An 18,291-nucleotide genomic window follows, 5' to 3' on the forward strand; every position below is an offset into this window, starting at 1 on the left:
TGTCAAACATTTGGTAATTTTGACATTTAGTCTTACAACGGAAACCCGCTACATGTTTTTTCCATTAGTCACAGTCAGGGTTTTACGTGCACATTCAGAGCAAGCTGTTGTAGGGCACGCCTGTCGTGGTCGCAGGTGTCAATTTGCGCCGACTCCTCCGAGAGAAACTACAGGCTACTTAGCATATTACTATTTGCATGATTGAGTCGTCTTTGTTAAAACCTCGAATGTACAATATTATTTCAGGTTTCACATCGGTAAGTCTGGGTCGGTCAGGCCGATAGCGTCTTTGCATTGGCTCTTGCGTACTAAAACGCTGTCCTACTGAGACAAAATTCATGCATTATATCCTGGACCCAACCAGTGCACCACAATTGGACAAAGGCCATGGTATATGTGCTCTCCTGTCTGTGAGAAAGTGCATATAAAAGATCCCATGCTGCATTAGGAAACATGTAGCAGGTTTCCTCTGATGACTACGAGTCAGAATTACCAAATGTTTGACATCTAATAGCCAATAATTAATTAATTAATTAATTGATTAATATGTTCTAGTGGCGTCGTTAAACATTTTTTTTTTTTATCTTTGAAATATTGTTCAGAAACACGCAGCTGAACAACGCATTGCATTTTCCTTAATGAAAGAAGTACCTTCATTATATCCATCGGTTAAGCAAGGGATTTTCGGAGTACTTCGACTGTCGAGTTGCTAGTCAGAGCGCTCTTACAACTCGATTCTTGACGTATACATCTCCTACGACAGATTAGTTGTTAATCTGAGCGCACCAGTCTGAGGTCGGAAGTGACGGGAATTACAACATAACTGGCCAACTCTGTCGTGACAGCTGATATTCTGAGCCTAGAATTTTGAAACTGACTGTTTGCCAGAAACAACACACTACCTTAGCCCCTGTACTGTTACTCATTGTGGGACAGGGGTGGCAACATCCCCATGCGTTTCCTTGAGAGAGTCGGTATCTCTTGACATTTTAAAATGAATTCTATACGCATATTTTCATTCATTCATTCATTTGTAATAATTTCCGTGCTCATATCCAGTTAAGGTTCAAGCACGCTGTCCTGGACACACACCTAAGCTAAGCTGTTATTAAAGGACAGCAGTTGTCCATCCAGGGTTGAATTTATAGGATATTAAACAAACTTCCACTTCGTATCATGTTTATGTCCTGAGTGAAATAATTTTCAATTGTCATGAACTTTAGCAAGTGACAATCAAAATTATTTCACGAGGGACATAAACATTATACGAAATGGTAGCGAGCTTAATATCCTAATTATTACCCATAATCGATCTTAATTTATATCACTCAACTCGTTTCATTGACGTTCCTGTAAGGTTGTAGTGCGCCAATCGATGACGTCATCATGTGATGTCGAAGTGTTACGTCCCACTTTGCGTTCTAGTGGGACATATCACTTTTATATGTACCAAGATATTTTTAGCCATATGGGTAATAATTTATAATATCATACACCCCTACATATACCATCCTGACTACGAGAGAGAGAGAGAGAGAGAGAGAGAGAGAGAGAGAGAGAGAGAGAGAGAGAGAGAGAGAGAGAGAGAGATGTAGTGACCTTACACCTACCTAGTGAGTCTTTAAAATCGCTCTAGCTGGGAGCTGGTACCAGGAACTGAACCGGGTACCTACCAGTCTTATGATCGATGGCTTAACCATGAGATCAGCGAGTCCGGTTTTCATCTGTGACGATGTTTTGCGTTTTAAAGTGATAATTCGCTGCAATATATTGGTTTCTTGACCACAGCATTTAGTTATGTCTTTTAGGAGATTTTAGTTTCGGTATGTTGTGTAGATATTTCACAGCTGTTTGCTTTCAAATCTGTTTTTTGTTTTATCTGGATAATTCTGTGCTTTTGAATATTTCATTTTATTTCATTTTTTTTTAAATATTTAAAGTTAATATGCTTCATTTTGTCTTTGGTAAATGTGAACTTTGTAAATTTTAAATTGATGTTTATCACCATATACCTTTGCTTGACATCCAATAGTCGATGTAGCCCAGCTGGAAATCGCTCGCGTAATGCGCAGTCAGTCTAGGATCGATCCCCGTCGGTAGGTCCATTTGGCTATTTTTAGTGCACCACGACTGGTGTATCAAAGGCCGTAGAATGTGTTATCATGTCTGTGGGATGATGCATATAAAAAATCCCCTGCTGCTAATCGAAAAGAGTAGCCCATGAAACGGCGACAGCGGGTTTCTTTCTAAATATCTGTGTGGACCTTAACCATAAGACTGACGCCATATAACCAAAAATAAAATGTGTTGTGTGCGTCGTTAAATAAAACATTTCCTTCCTTCTTTCCAATAGCCGATGATTATAAATCAGTGTGCTCTAGTGGTGCCGTTAAACAAAACATGTTAATCTTTCATAGCTGTCTATTTGTATTACTAATTTTAGAATTTTAAATGGATGTTGGTCACCATTTACCTATGCTTGACATCCAATAGCCGATGTGTTTTTATTTGTTCATTTTGGGGTATTTAAAGTTAATATGCTTTTTTTTTGCGTCTGTCATAAATGTGAATCTTTCATAGCTGTATATTTGTATTACTAATTTTAGACTTTTAAATGGATGTTGGAATGTTTGACACCCAATAGCCGATATGGTTTTATTTTATTTTTTGGTATTTATAGTTAATATTCTTCATTGTGTCTTTCGTAAATGTGAATCTTTCATATCTGTCTATCTTTATTAATAATTTGTTGATCACAATTTATGTTTGTTTGACATCCAATAGCTGATGTGGTTTTCGTTTTTGTTCTGGGGTGTCGTCGAACATTGGTTCCGAACGATGGGTAACGCGACGAACAAAAAACAAAAAATGCTACCACAGGCATCACTATTTGCTTTTAATTCTTGTAAGGGCATCCTGGAATCAAAAAGTTAGTTTTGCAAAAACTTTGAAATTATATACCATTGTAATCATTTGATAATGTTTTTTATTTTTTATTCTTTGGCATATTTATAATCTGAACATAAAAGTTAAAGTTTGTTTTATTTACGACACCACTAGAGCACATTTATTAATTTATCATCGGCTGTTGGATGTCAAACATTTGGTAATTTTGACATGCAGTCTTAGATCTAGGAAACCCGCTACATGTTTCATTAATAGCAAGGGATCTGTTATATGCAACATCTCACAGACAGGATAGCACATACCACGGACTTTGATATACCAGACATGCTGCACAGGCTATAACAAAAAAAAAGCAGCAAACTAAGCAAGTTACTGATGAAACAAATTTAGTTGATGTACGTGACATTTTAAACTACAGTTTTTTCGTCATGCACGAAAACTCACTCAAAAATAAATAATACCATCCAGCGTGCATAATTTGCATTTTCCCAGTGACATACTGTTTTCTTTTATATATGACGGTATCGGGCCTTACCTGGATGACCGGGTTTTCTGTAGGTGGTGGATTTTGTAGGTAATAGGTAAACACTTATTCAGTTTGATAACTGAGTTAGATATGGCAGCAGTGTTATCTCGAGCTACGACGATTCTCTGTAGAAATCTGCTTGTAAATTTACAACAGGTAGGCTTTGTTGTTGTTGCACACACATTTATTTTCGTGCTTATATCCAATTAAGATTTAAGAACGCTGTCCCAGGCACACACACCTCAGCTATCTTGGCTGTCTGTCCAGGACAGTGGGTTAGTTGTTAGATGTTATTGCTTCAACTGAAATAATTATGTAAATTTTTCTGTCCATAACAAAATAAGGAACAAGTTGATTTTTAAATATAACTCATGTAATGTTTATTCAATATTTATTAGTTATTGGTAACATTTCGACTTTGGAATACTCTTTTGTGAGCTATTGTGGACAAATCACTTCTTTTTTCATTTTAGAGTAATGTTTAGTTATTACTTTACAAAATAAAACCATACTTGTCGCAGTGGAGGTATTTAGTTTGATGTTATGAAAGTTTTAAAACATGTTGTTAGGGATCGCGGTTCATGGTTTTGTCTTGACAGTTTTACGTCTGGTGTACGGTTTTTTCACAATGCAATGTTCGGTTTCGTCAATACGCAGAATAGGCTATAACCAGGAACCGAATTAACACACGAGAAATGCCACATGTACCTGCAAAACACACACACACACACACACACACACACACACACACACACACACACACACACACACACACACACACACACACGTTAAATACAAGACATAAACGAATCATAATCTATGTATGGATATGCTTACATAAAAATATAAATGAGTGCTTATGGGTTTTTTTTCTGAACACATAATAATATGTGTGAACTATTAAAATTACATTCCCCATACTTTTTAAGCAATTCCATATTCATTTCGGTAATCGCTTTTTGGGGAATATCTTTTGATGAAATCTGTTCCACTCCTCTTGCAGCGCCTGACCAAGTTCCGCTAACGTGGTCGGCGGTCTTTGACGTTGACGTACTCGTCTCCCTATCATGTCCCAGACGTGTTCAATGGGGGGAAGGTCTGGGCTCATTGTTAGCCATGGCATTCGATAGATGTTGTGCTGCTGGAGGTGAGCATTGACGATTCGCGTACAATGAGCACGGGCATTGTCGTCCTGAAAAACAAAACGTCGACCCACACGCCTAGCCAACGGAACGACAAAGTGTGTCAGTATGTTGTAGTACTGCCCAATGACACTTCCTTGCACAATATGGAGGGGGGTTCTGTCAATCATAGTGATACCACACCATAACCGATCCACCGCCAAATTCACTGACTTCGAAACATTGAAGGTGTTGGCCACTTCACGCTGACTTCTGCCCGTTTGCAGCATACTACTAATAGCCCGCATACGCTCATCGCGTTGCATACGCCGCATCACAAATTCAAACAATAAAAATGACTAAAAACAAAACAATAACAACTGTATGGTCAACAGAATGAAAGAGATTGACAAAAATAATGTTCCACAGTGATTAATCGACCTTTCTTGAAAATGTCAAAATCGAGAATGACACCTCACGCACGTGTACGAGGCAACTGCGTGGTGCACGTGCAAACTATGGAATGTGTTTTCGGTGTGTTGATAAACAAACCTGAACGTTCTTTACTAGGATGTCTGTGGTCAAAACGTATGATCGGTCTAATAGTTGATATTAACATTAATATTTCAGATTCCCCTACACGGGTCTAACGTGAACGGTTTTTTCTTGTGGTAGACTGTTGGTGAATCAGGAGTAAATGGACTTGGAAGACGATCTATCCACAGTACTGGTTGGAGATGCTGTTCTACTGCCGGCAGCAGACGACTCAATGTGGGCATCATGGGGGCCGGGCGCATAGCAATGACTGTGCAGATCAAGAACATCATGAACCACCGCAGACTGAACCTGAAGTGGATCACAGAGGACAACCCAGAACAAGTTGTGGCTGTGAAGAACTTGTTTCACCTTGACGACACTCTCTTCTACACGTCGCGCGACGTGCCCCAACTTCTGTCCGACAAAGAGTGAGTCTGTATTTGTATTCGTATCCGTATCCGTCTTTATTTTTTTATTTGTATTCGTATTCGTTACGTTCGTTGATTGCAAGTTAAAGTTTGTTTTGTTTAATGACACCACTAGAGCGCATTGATTAATTAGTCATAGGTTGTTGAATGTAAAACATTTGGTTATTCTGACATGCAGTTTTTAGAATTTTAGAACAAACCAGATACATTTATCCATTATCAGCAAAGGGTATTTTATATATATACAGGAGAGCACATACCACGGCATTTACATGTCCACACAAATTATATCCAGTTAATTTCATTGCAAATTCCAGTAAAGGTGATTAACACATGATGTCATAATTTGAATTTGGTTACGCGTATTGACAAACAATTGGCTTTGTTAAAGGAAATGTCGCGATGGAAATATTGTGTAATTCATTTTTTTTTTTCGCAAGGCTTCTTGCAAATTGGCAATACATCACAATTTTGTTGATATAATTGAGTATGTACAAATTATATCGATTTCTCGATATTGAAAGAACTGCACCAAACAGCTCAAGATAACGGTGGATCGAGATAAGCGTGGTAATTGTGTAGTCAGGTCCCATTTCTTAAAAAAGAGTGCTTATTTATGAAAGTACGAGCATTTCTTTAGGATTATATCAAACATACTTTTCTAACCTAATTTGGGGGTGCTGAATCCAAAAAAATGTTGGCCATTTGAAAAATAATGCTTATGTAGTCAAAATACCCCCCCCCCCAAAAAAAAAAAAAAAAAAAAAAAAAAAAAAAAAGAAAAAGAAGAAGCCTTTATACTTGGAGACAACGCATTTTCGACACAATAATAATCTGCAGACATATTATGAAATCCCTAAATGTAATTTTTGGGATGAATAACTGTGACGGAACATGCTCTTATCTTTTCGCCTGTGGCGATGTTAATTGTTTTAGAGGGCCGTGTGCAGCTTGATTACGTAATACCTCCGCGCGACCGTGCGTCCCAATATGCACTTAGACCAGATGTGGAGGCCATGTGGCCAGTAGTTACGTAATACCTCCGATAGTGCGGTTTACGACCTGGTATGTTTAGCGAACTGGCGACAGTAAGTCTGACCATCTAAGAAAAAAATAACGTCTCTGGGAGTTGGAGCAAATTCACATGATAGGTGAGGTGCCGCGTTGTGCCCCCAGGCGATATTCGCTGTCTCTCAGATTTTTGAATAAATAGATAGGATTTTAGAGATATCGGGGAGAAACATAGGAAGGCTCCCGGGGAACGTTTGTCCGTCTGGACTGGTAAATATATTTTTCTGCTCTGTTGTATAACCTTGATGTGATTGATGTGACTTTAAATATTTTAATACTGTATTATATCAATATTATTTAGACAGTGTTTCCGGTAATCTGACGAAGTAAATTGTAGGCTTCACTGTCTAATATTTTATACGAGTATTTGGTAATATAAAGCTTAGCCGGTCATCCTAGAGGACCTAGGTAAACTGTAGGTTATTGTCTTTATTGTGATAGGTACCAGTATTAATTCTGTATTACAAGGTTACTGAATGAGTTAATTAAAAATTAACCAGTTAGGAACAGAGTTGTAATTCCTTTATTAATTAAGTTCCCCTGGCAGCGTTTCTCAATTATCACACGTGTGTGTGTTGTATCACGGTGAAGTGATTAGAATATTGTGTAAACTAGACACCTAGAGATTAACTAATTAAGTGATTAGTTCTGGGTTGTTGCTATATTTGTTGTTGTTAATTAACTACTGCGGCAAGTACATTTGTCAGCGTAGTGTTAATACAGATTCCAAAGTGTATTGTGTTTTGTTGTGTTTTCTAGTGAACTAAACGTGCTATATTACATATTTATATAAGATCTATCTCTGATTATACCTAGAGACGAGCCACTCGGGTTTTAAACTGCCCGATACAGAGAGATCTAATAGATGTACAGTTAGGAGAAATATTTGGATAATCGTGTTTTATTCAGTTACAGGTATTATAGGAGTAAAAAATTGGGGTGCTCGTCCAGGATCTGAAACGGGACATGCATATTTAAAAAGTATTGTTTGTAAATGGGGGCTTTATAAATTATTTTTACAAATTTACTAGAAGTAGCAACGTTGTTCACTAGAAAAAAATAATAATAAGTGCGTCATATCTAAACATGGATAAGAATTTGCTGGATAGGCCTACGCTCAGTGTAGTGGAGATTAAGCGAGCACGTAAGGCCGAATTAGTTGAAATCGCGAATGAGCGAGAAATTGATTTAACATCAGCTAAAACATTAGGAGATATGACGACAATTATTATCCAGGAGGTTTTTGGTGATAGTTCTGTTTTGGAAGAAAGTGAGATTGTTCCAGAGATAGAGATAAATGACTTGAGTATGGAACAACAGTTAGCTTTTAAAAAGCTTGAGTATGAAAGAGAAGAACGTGCATTAGAGAGAGAGAGAGAGAGAGAGAGAGAGAGAGAGAGAGAGAGAGAGAGAGAGAGAGAGAGAGAGAGAGAGAGAGAGAGAGAGAGAGGGAGAGAGAGAGAGAGAGAGATAGAAGAGAGAGAGAGAGAGAGAGAGAGAGAGAAAGAGAGAGAGAGAGAGAAGAGAGAGAGAGAGAGAGAGAGAGAGAGAGAGAGAGAGAGAGAGAGAGAGAGAGAGAGAGAGAGAGAGAGAGAGAGAGAGAGAGGAGAAGAGAGGGATAGAGATTTCCAGTTAGCAAAATTAAAAGGAGAACATGAGTTAAAGTTGAATACTGAAGAAGTTAGACGAGAAGCAGGAAATGGGTTTAACATGTCGGAGGCTTATAGATCAGTGCCTGTATTTGACGACCAGGAGGTAGATATGTTCTTCCAACTTTTTGAACGGGCCGCTAAGCAGCTAAGTTGGCCGCAGTCTAAGTGGACATTGTTAGCCGTGTCTACGTTTAAGGGGAAGGCTAGCGTAGCTTATAATTCAATGAGTGATGAGCGAGCAAGTCAGTACGACCTAGTTAAGTCTGCAGTGTTGATGGCTTACGAGTTACGACCTGAGGATTATCGTTTACGGTATAGCGAGTTGAGAAAAACGCAGGGTCAGTCTTATAGTGAGTTTGTGGCTAAGAAGGCAGGGATGTTTGATAAATGGGTGGTTTCTCATCATATACCGAGTTACTGGAGTTGTTGATCTTACAGGACATTAAAAATGGATTACCGGTTAGATTACGTATTCATTTAGATGATCGTGATATCAAAAAAAATAGAGGAGGCAGGCATAGTGGCAGATGATTACGTGTTAATACACAAAGCTCAGGCAGTACAGGGTAGCTCTATACAACAGGGTGATAATAAGAAATTTCAGCCAGGTTTTTCCCGGGAAGGTAACTATCGGGGAGAGTCATCTAGTTGGTCAGCTAGTCAGGCAAGGAATGCACCTGGTGGGCAAAGTAAAGATAAACCTGCATTATCAGCCAATGCACGAACTTTTCGTCCACATTGCGGTTACTGTAAAAAGGATAACCATCTTGTCGGGGACTGTTTTAAAAGGAAACGCGATAATGCGCAAGTGGTCGGTTTATTGAGGTCAGCTCCGTTAGCGAGAGAGTTAATGGTTAGTCCTATGGCAGAGAAAAGTAAACCCGTATGTGTCCACTGGTATTGTTTGGATGTGAAACAAGCGTTGAGTCCTAAGGCAATATCAATCTATCGGGATACAGGGTGTACCCAATCTCTTATTACGTCAGATTGTTTAGCTGGTATAGAGAATTCAGATACAGGACGTAGTTTGGCCTTAACCTCGGTTACTGGAGAAAATATCGTTGTCCGGTTACATAACGTTTTCTTGTTTTCGAAGTTTGTGACGGGACCAGTCGTTATGGGTGTTGTGATGGACTTGCCTGTTGAAAACATAGGAGTTTTGTTGGGTAACGATTTGACTAGTCAGTGTTGCCAGCCCCAAGGTGACAAATTGTTAATTGAAGACAGCCCTTTACCAATAGAAGAGTGTGAGGTTGATGAGATTAGATATCCTGCGTGTGTAATGACTAGGGCTATGGCCAGAAGGGTAGCACGAGACTCAGAGGAAAATTGTGATTTGTCTGATACGTGTGTGAGCCATGAAATTGGAGTGGATGAGGTTATCAGTAAAATGGTAGATAAGTCAACTGATGAACTAAATGTGGTGGAACCTGTTGACCTCCCGCAGAGGGGAAATGAACCAGTTGTGTTTGATAGAGGGGACTTACCTTGTAAGAGACAAGAGTTAATCCTAGAGCAGGGGACTGATCCAAATTTGTTGGCAGCTCGCACTACATTGTTAACAGAGGGTGAGATGGAGGATCAGATGTCAGGTTATGATATGGACAGGGGAGTATTAATGAATAAGAGAGTTAGAAATAGGAGGTGACCGGCGACCGAACTAGCTAGGAAGCATCTGAGCTATGCTCAGAGCAAAATAAAATCAGTGTTTGATAGGAAGGCTAGGAGTCGGGAATTTAAACCAGGGGATAAGGTGCTGCTGTACCTTCCCATTAAACAGGGTTCATTGCAGAACAGGTATTTCGGTCCCTATGTTGTGCACAAACGGGTTAATGAGACAGGGTATGTGATAAACACTCCTGATAGGGTTAGGAAAAGTAGGTATTGTCACATCAATTTGCTAAAAGGTTATTTTGACAGACTGCCGATAGTTCCAGAGTTACCTGTCCAAATTGAGTCACTCAATTGCCTGTGATGACGTCAAGACAGCAGAGATCAAATTAACCAACAGCCAGATTCTAGCAGACTTGAGTCCGGACTTGCACATTGACAGGCCCCAGCGAGCAAAGTTGACTACGATGATACAAGAAAATGTTTCCATTTGTCAGGACTTTCCAACGGTTACCAATACCTTAATCCAGGATGTGCGCTTGGAACCCAACGCTACACCGATTCGACAGCATGCCTATCGGAGAAAACCTGTAAAACGTGCGACACTGAAAAAGAAGGAATCGAAGTTCCAATGGTCAGACGAATGCGAGAAGTCATTCAACCGTCTCAAGCAGATGCTCTCCTTGTCTCCCGTGATGGCAGCACCAGACTACCGAATGCCTTTCAAGCTGGCTGTGGATGCTAGTGACGTGGGAGCTGGATCTGTGCTGTTCCAAGAAGACGAAAATGGACTGGACCATCATGTATATTTCTTCTCAAAAAGTTTGACAAACACCAGGTGAACTATTCCACTATAGAGAAGGAATCTTTGGCCATGGTACAAGCTCTGACGCATTTTCAGATCTACGTGAAATCGGCATTGCATCAAGTGGTTGTCTTTACTGACCATAATCCGCTTACTTTCATTCACAGAATGAAAGCCACCAACCAGAGAGTTTTGAGATGGAGTCTTCTTCTGCAGGAATTCCCAATTACCATTGAACATATCAAGGGCACATCCAATGTAATCGCTGATGCCCTGTCCCGAAGTTGAACGTTGTGATAATGTGTTGACGTTCTTGATTTCTGTTTTTGTTCTTATATATATATATACTATTGTATACCAGGGACTCAGAGACTCAGTGTGATTACTGGTAGTCACCTTATTACTATGTGTTATAAATGCCCGGATGCGTCGGTTACCGCACATTTTGTTTTGTTTCAATGTAATATATTTCCCTATTCCTAGAGTAGAGGAAATATCCTTTTTGAGGTGGGGGTGTGTGACGGAACATGCTCTTATCTTTTCGCCTGTGGCGATGTTAATTGTTTTAGAGGGCCGTGTGCAGGTTGGTTAGGTAATACCTCCGCGAGACTGTGCGTCCCAATATCCACTTAGACCAGGTGTGGAGGCCATGTGGCCAGTAGTTACGTAATACCTCCGATAGTGTGATTTACGACCTGGTATGTTTAGCGAACTGGCGACAGTAAGTCTGATCATCTAAGAAAAAAATACCGTCTCTGGGAGTTGGGACAAATTCACATGATAGGTTTAGGTGCCGCGTTGTGCCCCCAGGCGATATTCGCTGTCTCTCAGATGTTTGAATAAATAGATAGGATTTTAGAGATATCGGAGAGAAACATAGGAAGGCTCCCGGGGAACGTTTGTCCGTCTGGACTGGTAAATATATTTTTCTGCTCTGTTGTATAACCTTGATGTGATTGATGTGACTTTAAATATTTTAATACTGTATTATACCAATATTATTTAGACAGTGTTTCCGGTAATCTGACGAAGTAAATTGTAGGCTTCACTGTCTAATATTTTATACGAGTATTTGGTAATATAAAGCTTAGCCGGTCATCCTAGAGGACCTAGGTAAACTGTAGGTTATTGTCTTTATTGTGATAGGTACCAGTATTAATTCTGTATTACAAGGTTACTGAATGAGTAGTTAAAGGTTAATTAAAAATTAACCAGTTAGCAATAGAGTTGTAATTCCTTTATTAATTAAGTTCCCCTGGCAGCGTGTCTCAACTATCACACATGTGTGTGTGTGTTGTATCACGGTGAAGTGATTAGAATATTGTGTAAACTAGACACCTAGAGATTAACTAATTAAGTGATTAGTTCTGGGTTGTTGTTATATTTGTTGTTGTTAATTAACTACTGCGGCAAGTACATTTGTCAGCGTAGTGTTAATACAGATTCCAAAGTGTATTGTGTTTTGTTGTGTTTTCTAGTGAACTAAACGTGCTATATTACATATTTATATAAGATCTATCTCTGATTATACCTAGAGACGAGCCACTCGGGTTTTAAACTGCCCGATACAGAGAGATCTAATAGATATACAGTTAGGAGAGATATTTGGATAATCGTGTTTTATTCAGTTACGGGTATTATAGGATCGCCGTGACAGCAGTACCTACCAGCCTGTAGACCGATGGCCTAACCACGACGCCACCGAGGCCGGTGCATCGAAATTGGAGGCAACCGTCTAAACGAAATTTAGGGACGATGATTTTACGATCTCAGATAAAGAATTGTATTTTTAAAAATGCATTATAAATAGTTAAAAAAAAAAAAATGTATGCCTAAATCTACATGTTAACATCCGTTTTTGGAAGATTTTATATGTCTGAACCTACCATATACAGGCGCAGATCTAACATTTTTTTTTGGGGGGGGGGGGGGGGGGGGTAATATCAATGTAATCCGGATTGATTGGTTAATGTAAGCTTGGATTTGTAGGTGATAAAAGTATTGACGCCCTGAAGCTAAAATCATAGGATTGTTATTTTAGATCTTTATTTTGCATAGGCCTGGATAGGCCAGGGTATGCGTTACCGACCTCTCCCGACGCTTATGGATGTTTCGAGGACTTGTTTATATCCAAGCTCCTAAACTGGATCAGCAAAATTATGAAATCATGCCATGACATGACAAAGATTTGCATCCAACATGATTGATATTCAATTGGTATATTGTTATTAATTCCAAGTTGACTAATGTCAGATATATGCCCATTTTGCAACATATATACCTATAATGGGAGGTTCACACATCGCTATGAACTAAAGTTATCTGACATCACTGGAAAGGTTCAGGGTATATATTACATATGGATAGAGACATTTGGCCCTGTAGCTGTTGATCAGGAATTGGCAGGCAAACAATAGAAACGAGAGCTCATAAGCTAGCATCTCAAACACTCCAAAGTTTAATATTGTCGTTAAATCTCGCTCTCGGTGGGAGACGGTACCGGGCTGCGAATCCTGTACCTACAAGCATTATGTCTGATGGCTTAACCACGACACCATCGAGGCGGTTTTTTCTTTTATTTTCAGTTTGGATGCCGTGTTTCTGTTTACACCAACCAAGACACACTGTGACCTTGCGTGTCAATGTTTAAGTAAAGGTAAAGGGATACAGGATGCCCATTTTGTTTATTTTATCCCGCAATCACTGTATACATTGGCAAGATAGGCCTATATGATGACTAGATAAATCTCTTTATTTTATATATATAGCAATGAAATATATAGATCTTCAGAACCTATAAAAGTAATGTCCGCTGAAAAGTCATATTTGCACTGTATTTTAGCTACAGTGAAAATATAGTAATCGTATTTACGTTTTTGGTAAAAGTTCATGATTAAATTACTCACTCGAGGCGCGGTCGGTGTGAGATCGATCCCCGTCGGCGGGCCCATTGGGCTATTTCTCGTTCCAGCCAGTACACCACTACTGGCCGTGGCCGTGGTACTACCCTGTCTGTGGGATGGTGCATATAAAAGATGCCTTGCTGCTAATCAAAAAGAGTAGCCAATGAAGTGGCGACAGCGGGTTTCTCTTTCAATATCTGTGTGGTCCTTAACCATATGTCTGACGCCATATAACCGTTAATACAATGTGTTGAATGCGTAGTTAAATAAAACATTTCTTTCTTTTTGATTAAATTATCTCCATTTGTCTCGTTTCTTCGTATTTAAGTTTGATGATTACAATTGCATCTGATCGTATTTGAAAAATAACAAAAATGTATTTCAGACAAGATTTAAAAACAAACAAAACAAAACATATTCTTTAAATCATTTAAGTACAGTAAATGCAAATTACTTTTTTTTTTGCGATAACAATACACAACTTTTATATTTATTTATGAATTAGAGTTTAGAAACGCTTTTTGAATGTTGCAGAATTTAGCTAGCGTCTTACAAATAATGATGTCATGTATCTTGTATGACGTCATACGGCAAATTCATTGCTAGGTTGAAGATACTGTATTTCATTTTGCGTTCACAAAAAAGGAATACATAATATTTTTCGACTATTCCTGTAAGGTTGCAGGATAAAAAACAACAACTTGTTACTTTCTTAAGATATCGGCTTTATCCTGCTCAGGTCGAATGACGAATGCAGCTTAGCAGAGCCTTACTGCATTCGCCATTCTAACCCTCGCAGGATAAAGCTGATATCTTAAGACAGAAACCAGTTATTCCATATATATCCTACATTCATTATATATAGAGGATACTCCCCGAGTGTTTTGTGATATCATAATGTATTAGCACGAGCTGATAAATATATGAAATCCGAGGCTTGCCGAGGATTTTTATACTTTTATCAACGAGTGATAATAAATTATGATATCACAAGACAACAGGGAGGTATTCTTTTTATCATACATTATCATTCTTTTTATTTGCGACACTTGTAGACAATGTCAGTAATGTGGGTTGAATGTCACTATATTTGGCAGCGGTAGACTCGTTAACTAGCAGAACGACAGTGGCGTGACGTCGCTAATGATAGGTTTAGCGCTGAAACGTACACAGTGACGTAACAATAATGTCTTGTAATTAAAATCTGACCAATCAAGATTATAAGAAGCGATATCTGCTAGGAGAATATCGCAGGAGATATTGTAAATTATAGTGCCAGCGATATCTCCTGCAAAAGCCTTTAATGGATGATAAATAATATTATTGGGAAGATGGCACGGCTGAAGCAAGTAGACATGGGGGGGGGGGGGGGGGGGGGGGGGGGGGGGGTGGCTGACTGAGATCGAGAGCGCAAAGCAAAGTTTCTAAGGGGTTCGGGGGTATGCTCCCCCGTAAAATGTTGAAAACTAGATGTCCTGAAATGCAATATCCTGCATTCTACAAGTACAATTCATCTCTGCCTTAAGATTTACTACCAATAATGTGTTTTATTCAGAATTATTCGGGGCCTAGAGCACACACACCCAGCCTCCACCCTCCTACCCCCCGCTCCGCCGTGCCTGGTGATGACTAGATACAATTTATAATTTCGGCCACTGACCAAAAATATAGATCACGTGACATAATATTGATAATATCGATTCGATTCGACTAGATTACTTCAGACTATATTTTCAATTACAATTTAACGCTTTGTGTCGAGATAAAAATACAAACGATAAATATTTATTTATGAATTAGAATTACTGTTAAGAAAAGCTTTCTTGAAGTGACAAAATGTTGCTACTTTATGTCAATGAAGATAACAATCTGACTTGTGCCCCCTACTAGAGATTGTGCCATCACCACCAGAGATTGAATCCCCCTCCCCTCCGCCTCTTCCTAGACACACACTTCAATTATCGTGTCGAGTGAAATATATTTTAATTGTCACATGCTTTTTCTTTCATTTTTCTTTTGTTTATCAACTATTATTTATTTAATCTAAGTTTGTGTTTACAGGTAAAGAGGTGTATGTGGAGAAACCAGCAGGGGCCGATATGGATGAGGTACGAAGAGTCTACGAACATTCGGAAAAGTCCGGGAGACCTCTCTTTGCGGCATTTCAGAGGTAAGTCAAACGACCGGGGTGTCGCTCAGTTACCGACCTCGGTGGTGTCGTAGCTAAGCCATCGGACATATATTTTAGGTGCTCGCTTGAGGTGCTAGCGTCCTAGGATCGAACCACCTCGGTGGATCCATTCATCTGATTGTTTTTTTTCTCGTTCCAACCAGTGCACCACAACTGGTCAAAGGCCGTGGTATGTGATTTCCAGTCTGTAGAAAAGCATATAAAAGATTCCTTGCTACTAATGAAAAAAATGTAGCGGGTTTCCTCTCTAATGTGCTCTAGTGGTGTCGTTAAACAAAACAGACAAACTTCCATCGGAAATAAGACTGGTAGGTACTGGGTTCGCAGCTTGGTACTGGCTCCCACCCAGAATAAGTTTTAACGACTCAAATGGTAGATATAAGGCCACTACACCCTCTTCTCTCTCACTAACCAATAACCCACTGTCCTGGACAGACAGCCCATATAGCCGAGGTGTGTGCCCAGGAAATCGTACTTGAACTTTAATTGGATATAAGCACGGATATGTTAAAATCAATGACATGAATGTCGCTCAGTATTTCAGACACGCTCAGAGGCGGACCCAAGGGCAGGGGACAGGGGGACCCGTATCCCTAGTGAATATTAAGGGGCGAGGCGTAGCCCAGTGGTACAGCGCTCGCTTGATGCACGGTCGGTTTGGGATCGATCCCCGTCAATGGGCCCATTGCGCTATTTCTCGCTCCAGCCAGTGCACCACGACTGGTACATCAAATGCCGTGGTATGTGCTATGCTGTCTTTGGGATGGTGCATATAAAAGATCCCTTGCTGTTAATCGAAATGAGTAGCCCATGAAGTGGCGACAGCAGGTTTCCTCTCTCAATATCTGTGTGGTCCTTAACCATATGTCTGACGCCATATAAACGTAAATAAAATGTGTTGAGTGCGTCATTAAATAAAACATTTCCTTCCTTCCTTCCCTAGTGAATATTTCAAGTGCCACTTGGTTTCGTTTTTTTTATATCATTAGGTTGCTCTTTTTATTAGTTGGTCCATGTGCCCTTTTCCTCTTAGTTCCTCCGTTAAAAAAAGAAATCGAATAATAATAATAATAATAATAATAGTAATAATTCTGGATCCGCCCTATCATCGGCCTGAGTGCGAGAGTTCATACCACTATTTCGACCAATTAGATAGCCTCTTTTTATAATGATATTTAGTTGAAACCGGAAGGGAATTTACTGTTATGTTATGGAGTGTTAAATGGGGGACAACTCTCATAACAATGGTGTAAAACAGGATCACTCCCCTCTTCGAGCACATAATGCATTATCGTCTAGAGTGTGTTCCTACCAGAGGGTTCAGGCGATACAATTACTTAGTGGATATGTATATATATATATACATATAAGTTTATGCAAGTAGGTGCACTTGTTTTTATTACGTCTGTGACGGATCATGCTCTTATCTATGTGTGTATGTATGTATGTATGTATGTATCTATGTATGTATGTATGTATGTATGTATGTGTGTATGTATGTATATATATATATAAGTTTAAGATAAACTAGAGTAAGAGAACTACTGTTTAAAATGTGTCAAAGCTCACGAAATGCAGTGTCCAATTTAAAACATTCAAACCCATAGTCACTTAGTAGGTGCACTTCTGATGTGTTTTGTTTTTATTACGTCCGTCAAATTAGTTTCTGGCAGAAAGCCTGGCGTGCATACCGCTGTTTAATTAGAGTTACCGTACTTTCGTTTTCGGACTCGAGAAAGTGATGGTTATGGGTTTGAATGTTTTAAATTGTACACTGCATTTCATGAGTTTTGACAAATATTAAACTGCAGTTCTCTTACTCTAATTTATTTAAACATTTAAAAAAAAAAAAAAAAAAAAAAAAAAAAATATATATATATATATATATATATATATATATATATATATATATATATATATATATATATATATATATATATATATTTGTAACCTCGGGTAGTGAAGACTATAACAAGATTTGTTTCCACAGGTTCATTTATTAATGATGATCATATGAAAAACCTGCAATAACAATAATACATTTCTTATAATCGTGTTTAAATAAATATAATAATAATAATAGAGATGTTCAATCATTCACTCACTCATTCTTTCATTCACTCACACATTCATTCATTACAAACACCTGTGCATGTACATGTCTATATAAAAACATATTTCATACATTTGTCTTATATCAAATAAAATATAACAGTCTGGTATTAAATATTGAGTTAAAATATGTTATTATAAAACATTCACTTACCAGACATCTCGTTCTAGTTTGCACTAAAACTCATGTGAAAATATAATAGTTAATCTTTGACTTTGCAGTCGTAAATTGAAAGATGTTGTTCAGATCAAAGCAGAACAAAGAATGAGATCGGGTGTGGTTAATTTGGCGGGAACAGGTGGACAAAATACCCAGCATGCAGTGCTACTGTCCTAAGCGTCACTGTATTCAGTCAACCGTCACCTGTCACTAATTACACGTGCCACCGAAAACATACCAACCCAATATCCAATCTAAACCAACCAA

The 18,291-nt window shown here is 38.8% G+C and overlaps 1 protein-coding gene across 2 annotated transcripts in view; it reads left to right on the forward strand.

Moving 5' to 3' along the window:
• The window catches only part of LOC121391941 (uncharacterized oxidoreductase YrbE-like), a 48,094-nt gene that overhangs the window by 11,050 nt on the left and 18,753 nt on the right, over nucleotides 1-18,291 (forward strand). The window contains exons 2-4 of one of the 2 annotated variants that reach the window (XM_041523389.1): nucleotides 5,185-5,519; nucleotides 13,244-13,314; nucleotides 15,623-15,731. In XM_041523389.1, the coding sequence (XP_041379323.1) occupies nucleotides 5,335-5,519; nucleotides 13,244-13,314; nucleotides 15,623-15,731 (365 nt within the window). In that variant the 5' untranslated portion in view covers nucleotides 5,185-5,334. The remainder of the gene's footprint in view (nucleotides 1-5,184; nucleotides 5,520-13,243; nucleotides 13,315-15,622; nucleotides 15,732-18,291) is intronic. The other variant, XM_041523388.1, reaches the window with a different exon arrangement.

This window comes from Gigantopelta aegis, unplaced genomic scaffold, assembly GCF_016097555.1.
Source record: "Gigantopelta aegis isolate Gae_Host unplaced genomic scaffold, Gae_host_genome ctg3136_pilon_pilon:::debris, whole genome shotgun sequence".
Lineage (NCBI taxonomy): Eukaryota > Metazoa > Mollusca > Gastropoda > Neomphalida > Peltospiridae > Gigantopelta > Gigantopelta aegis.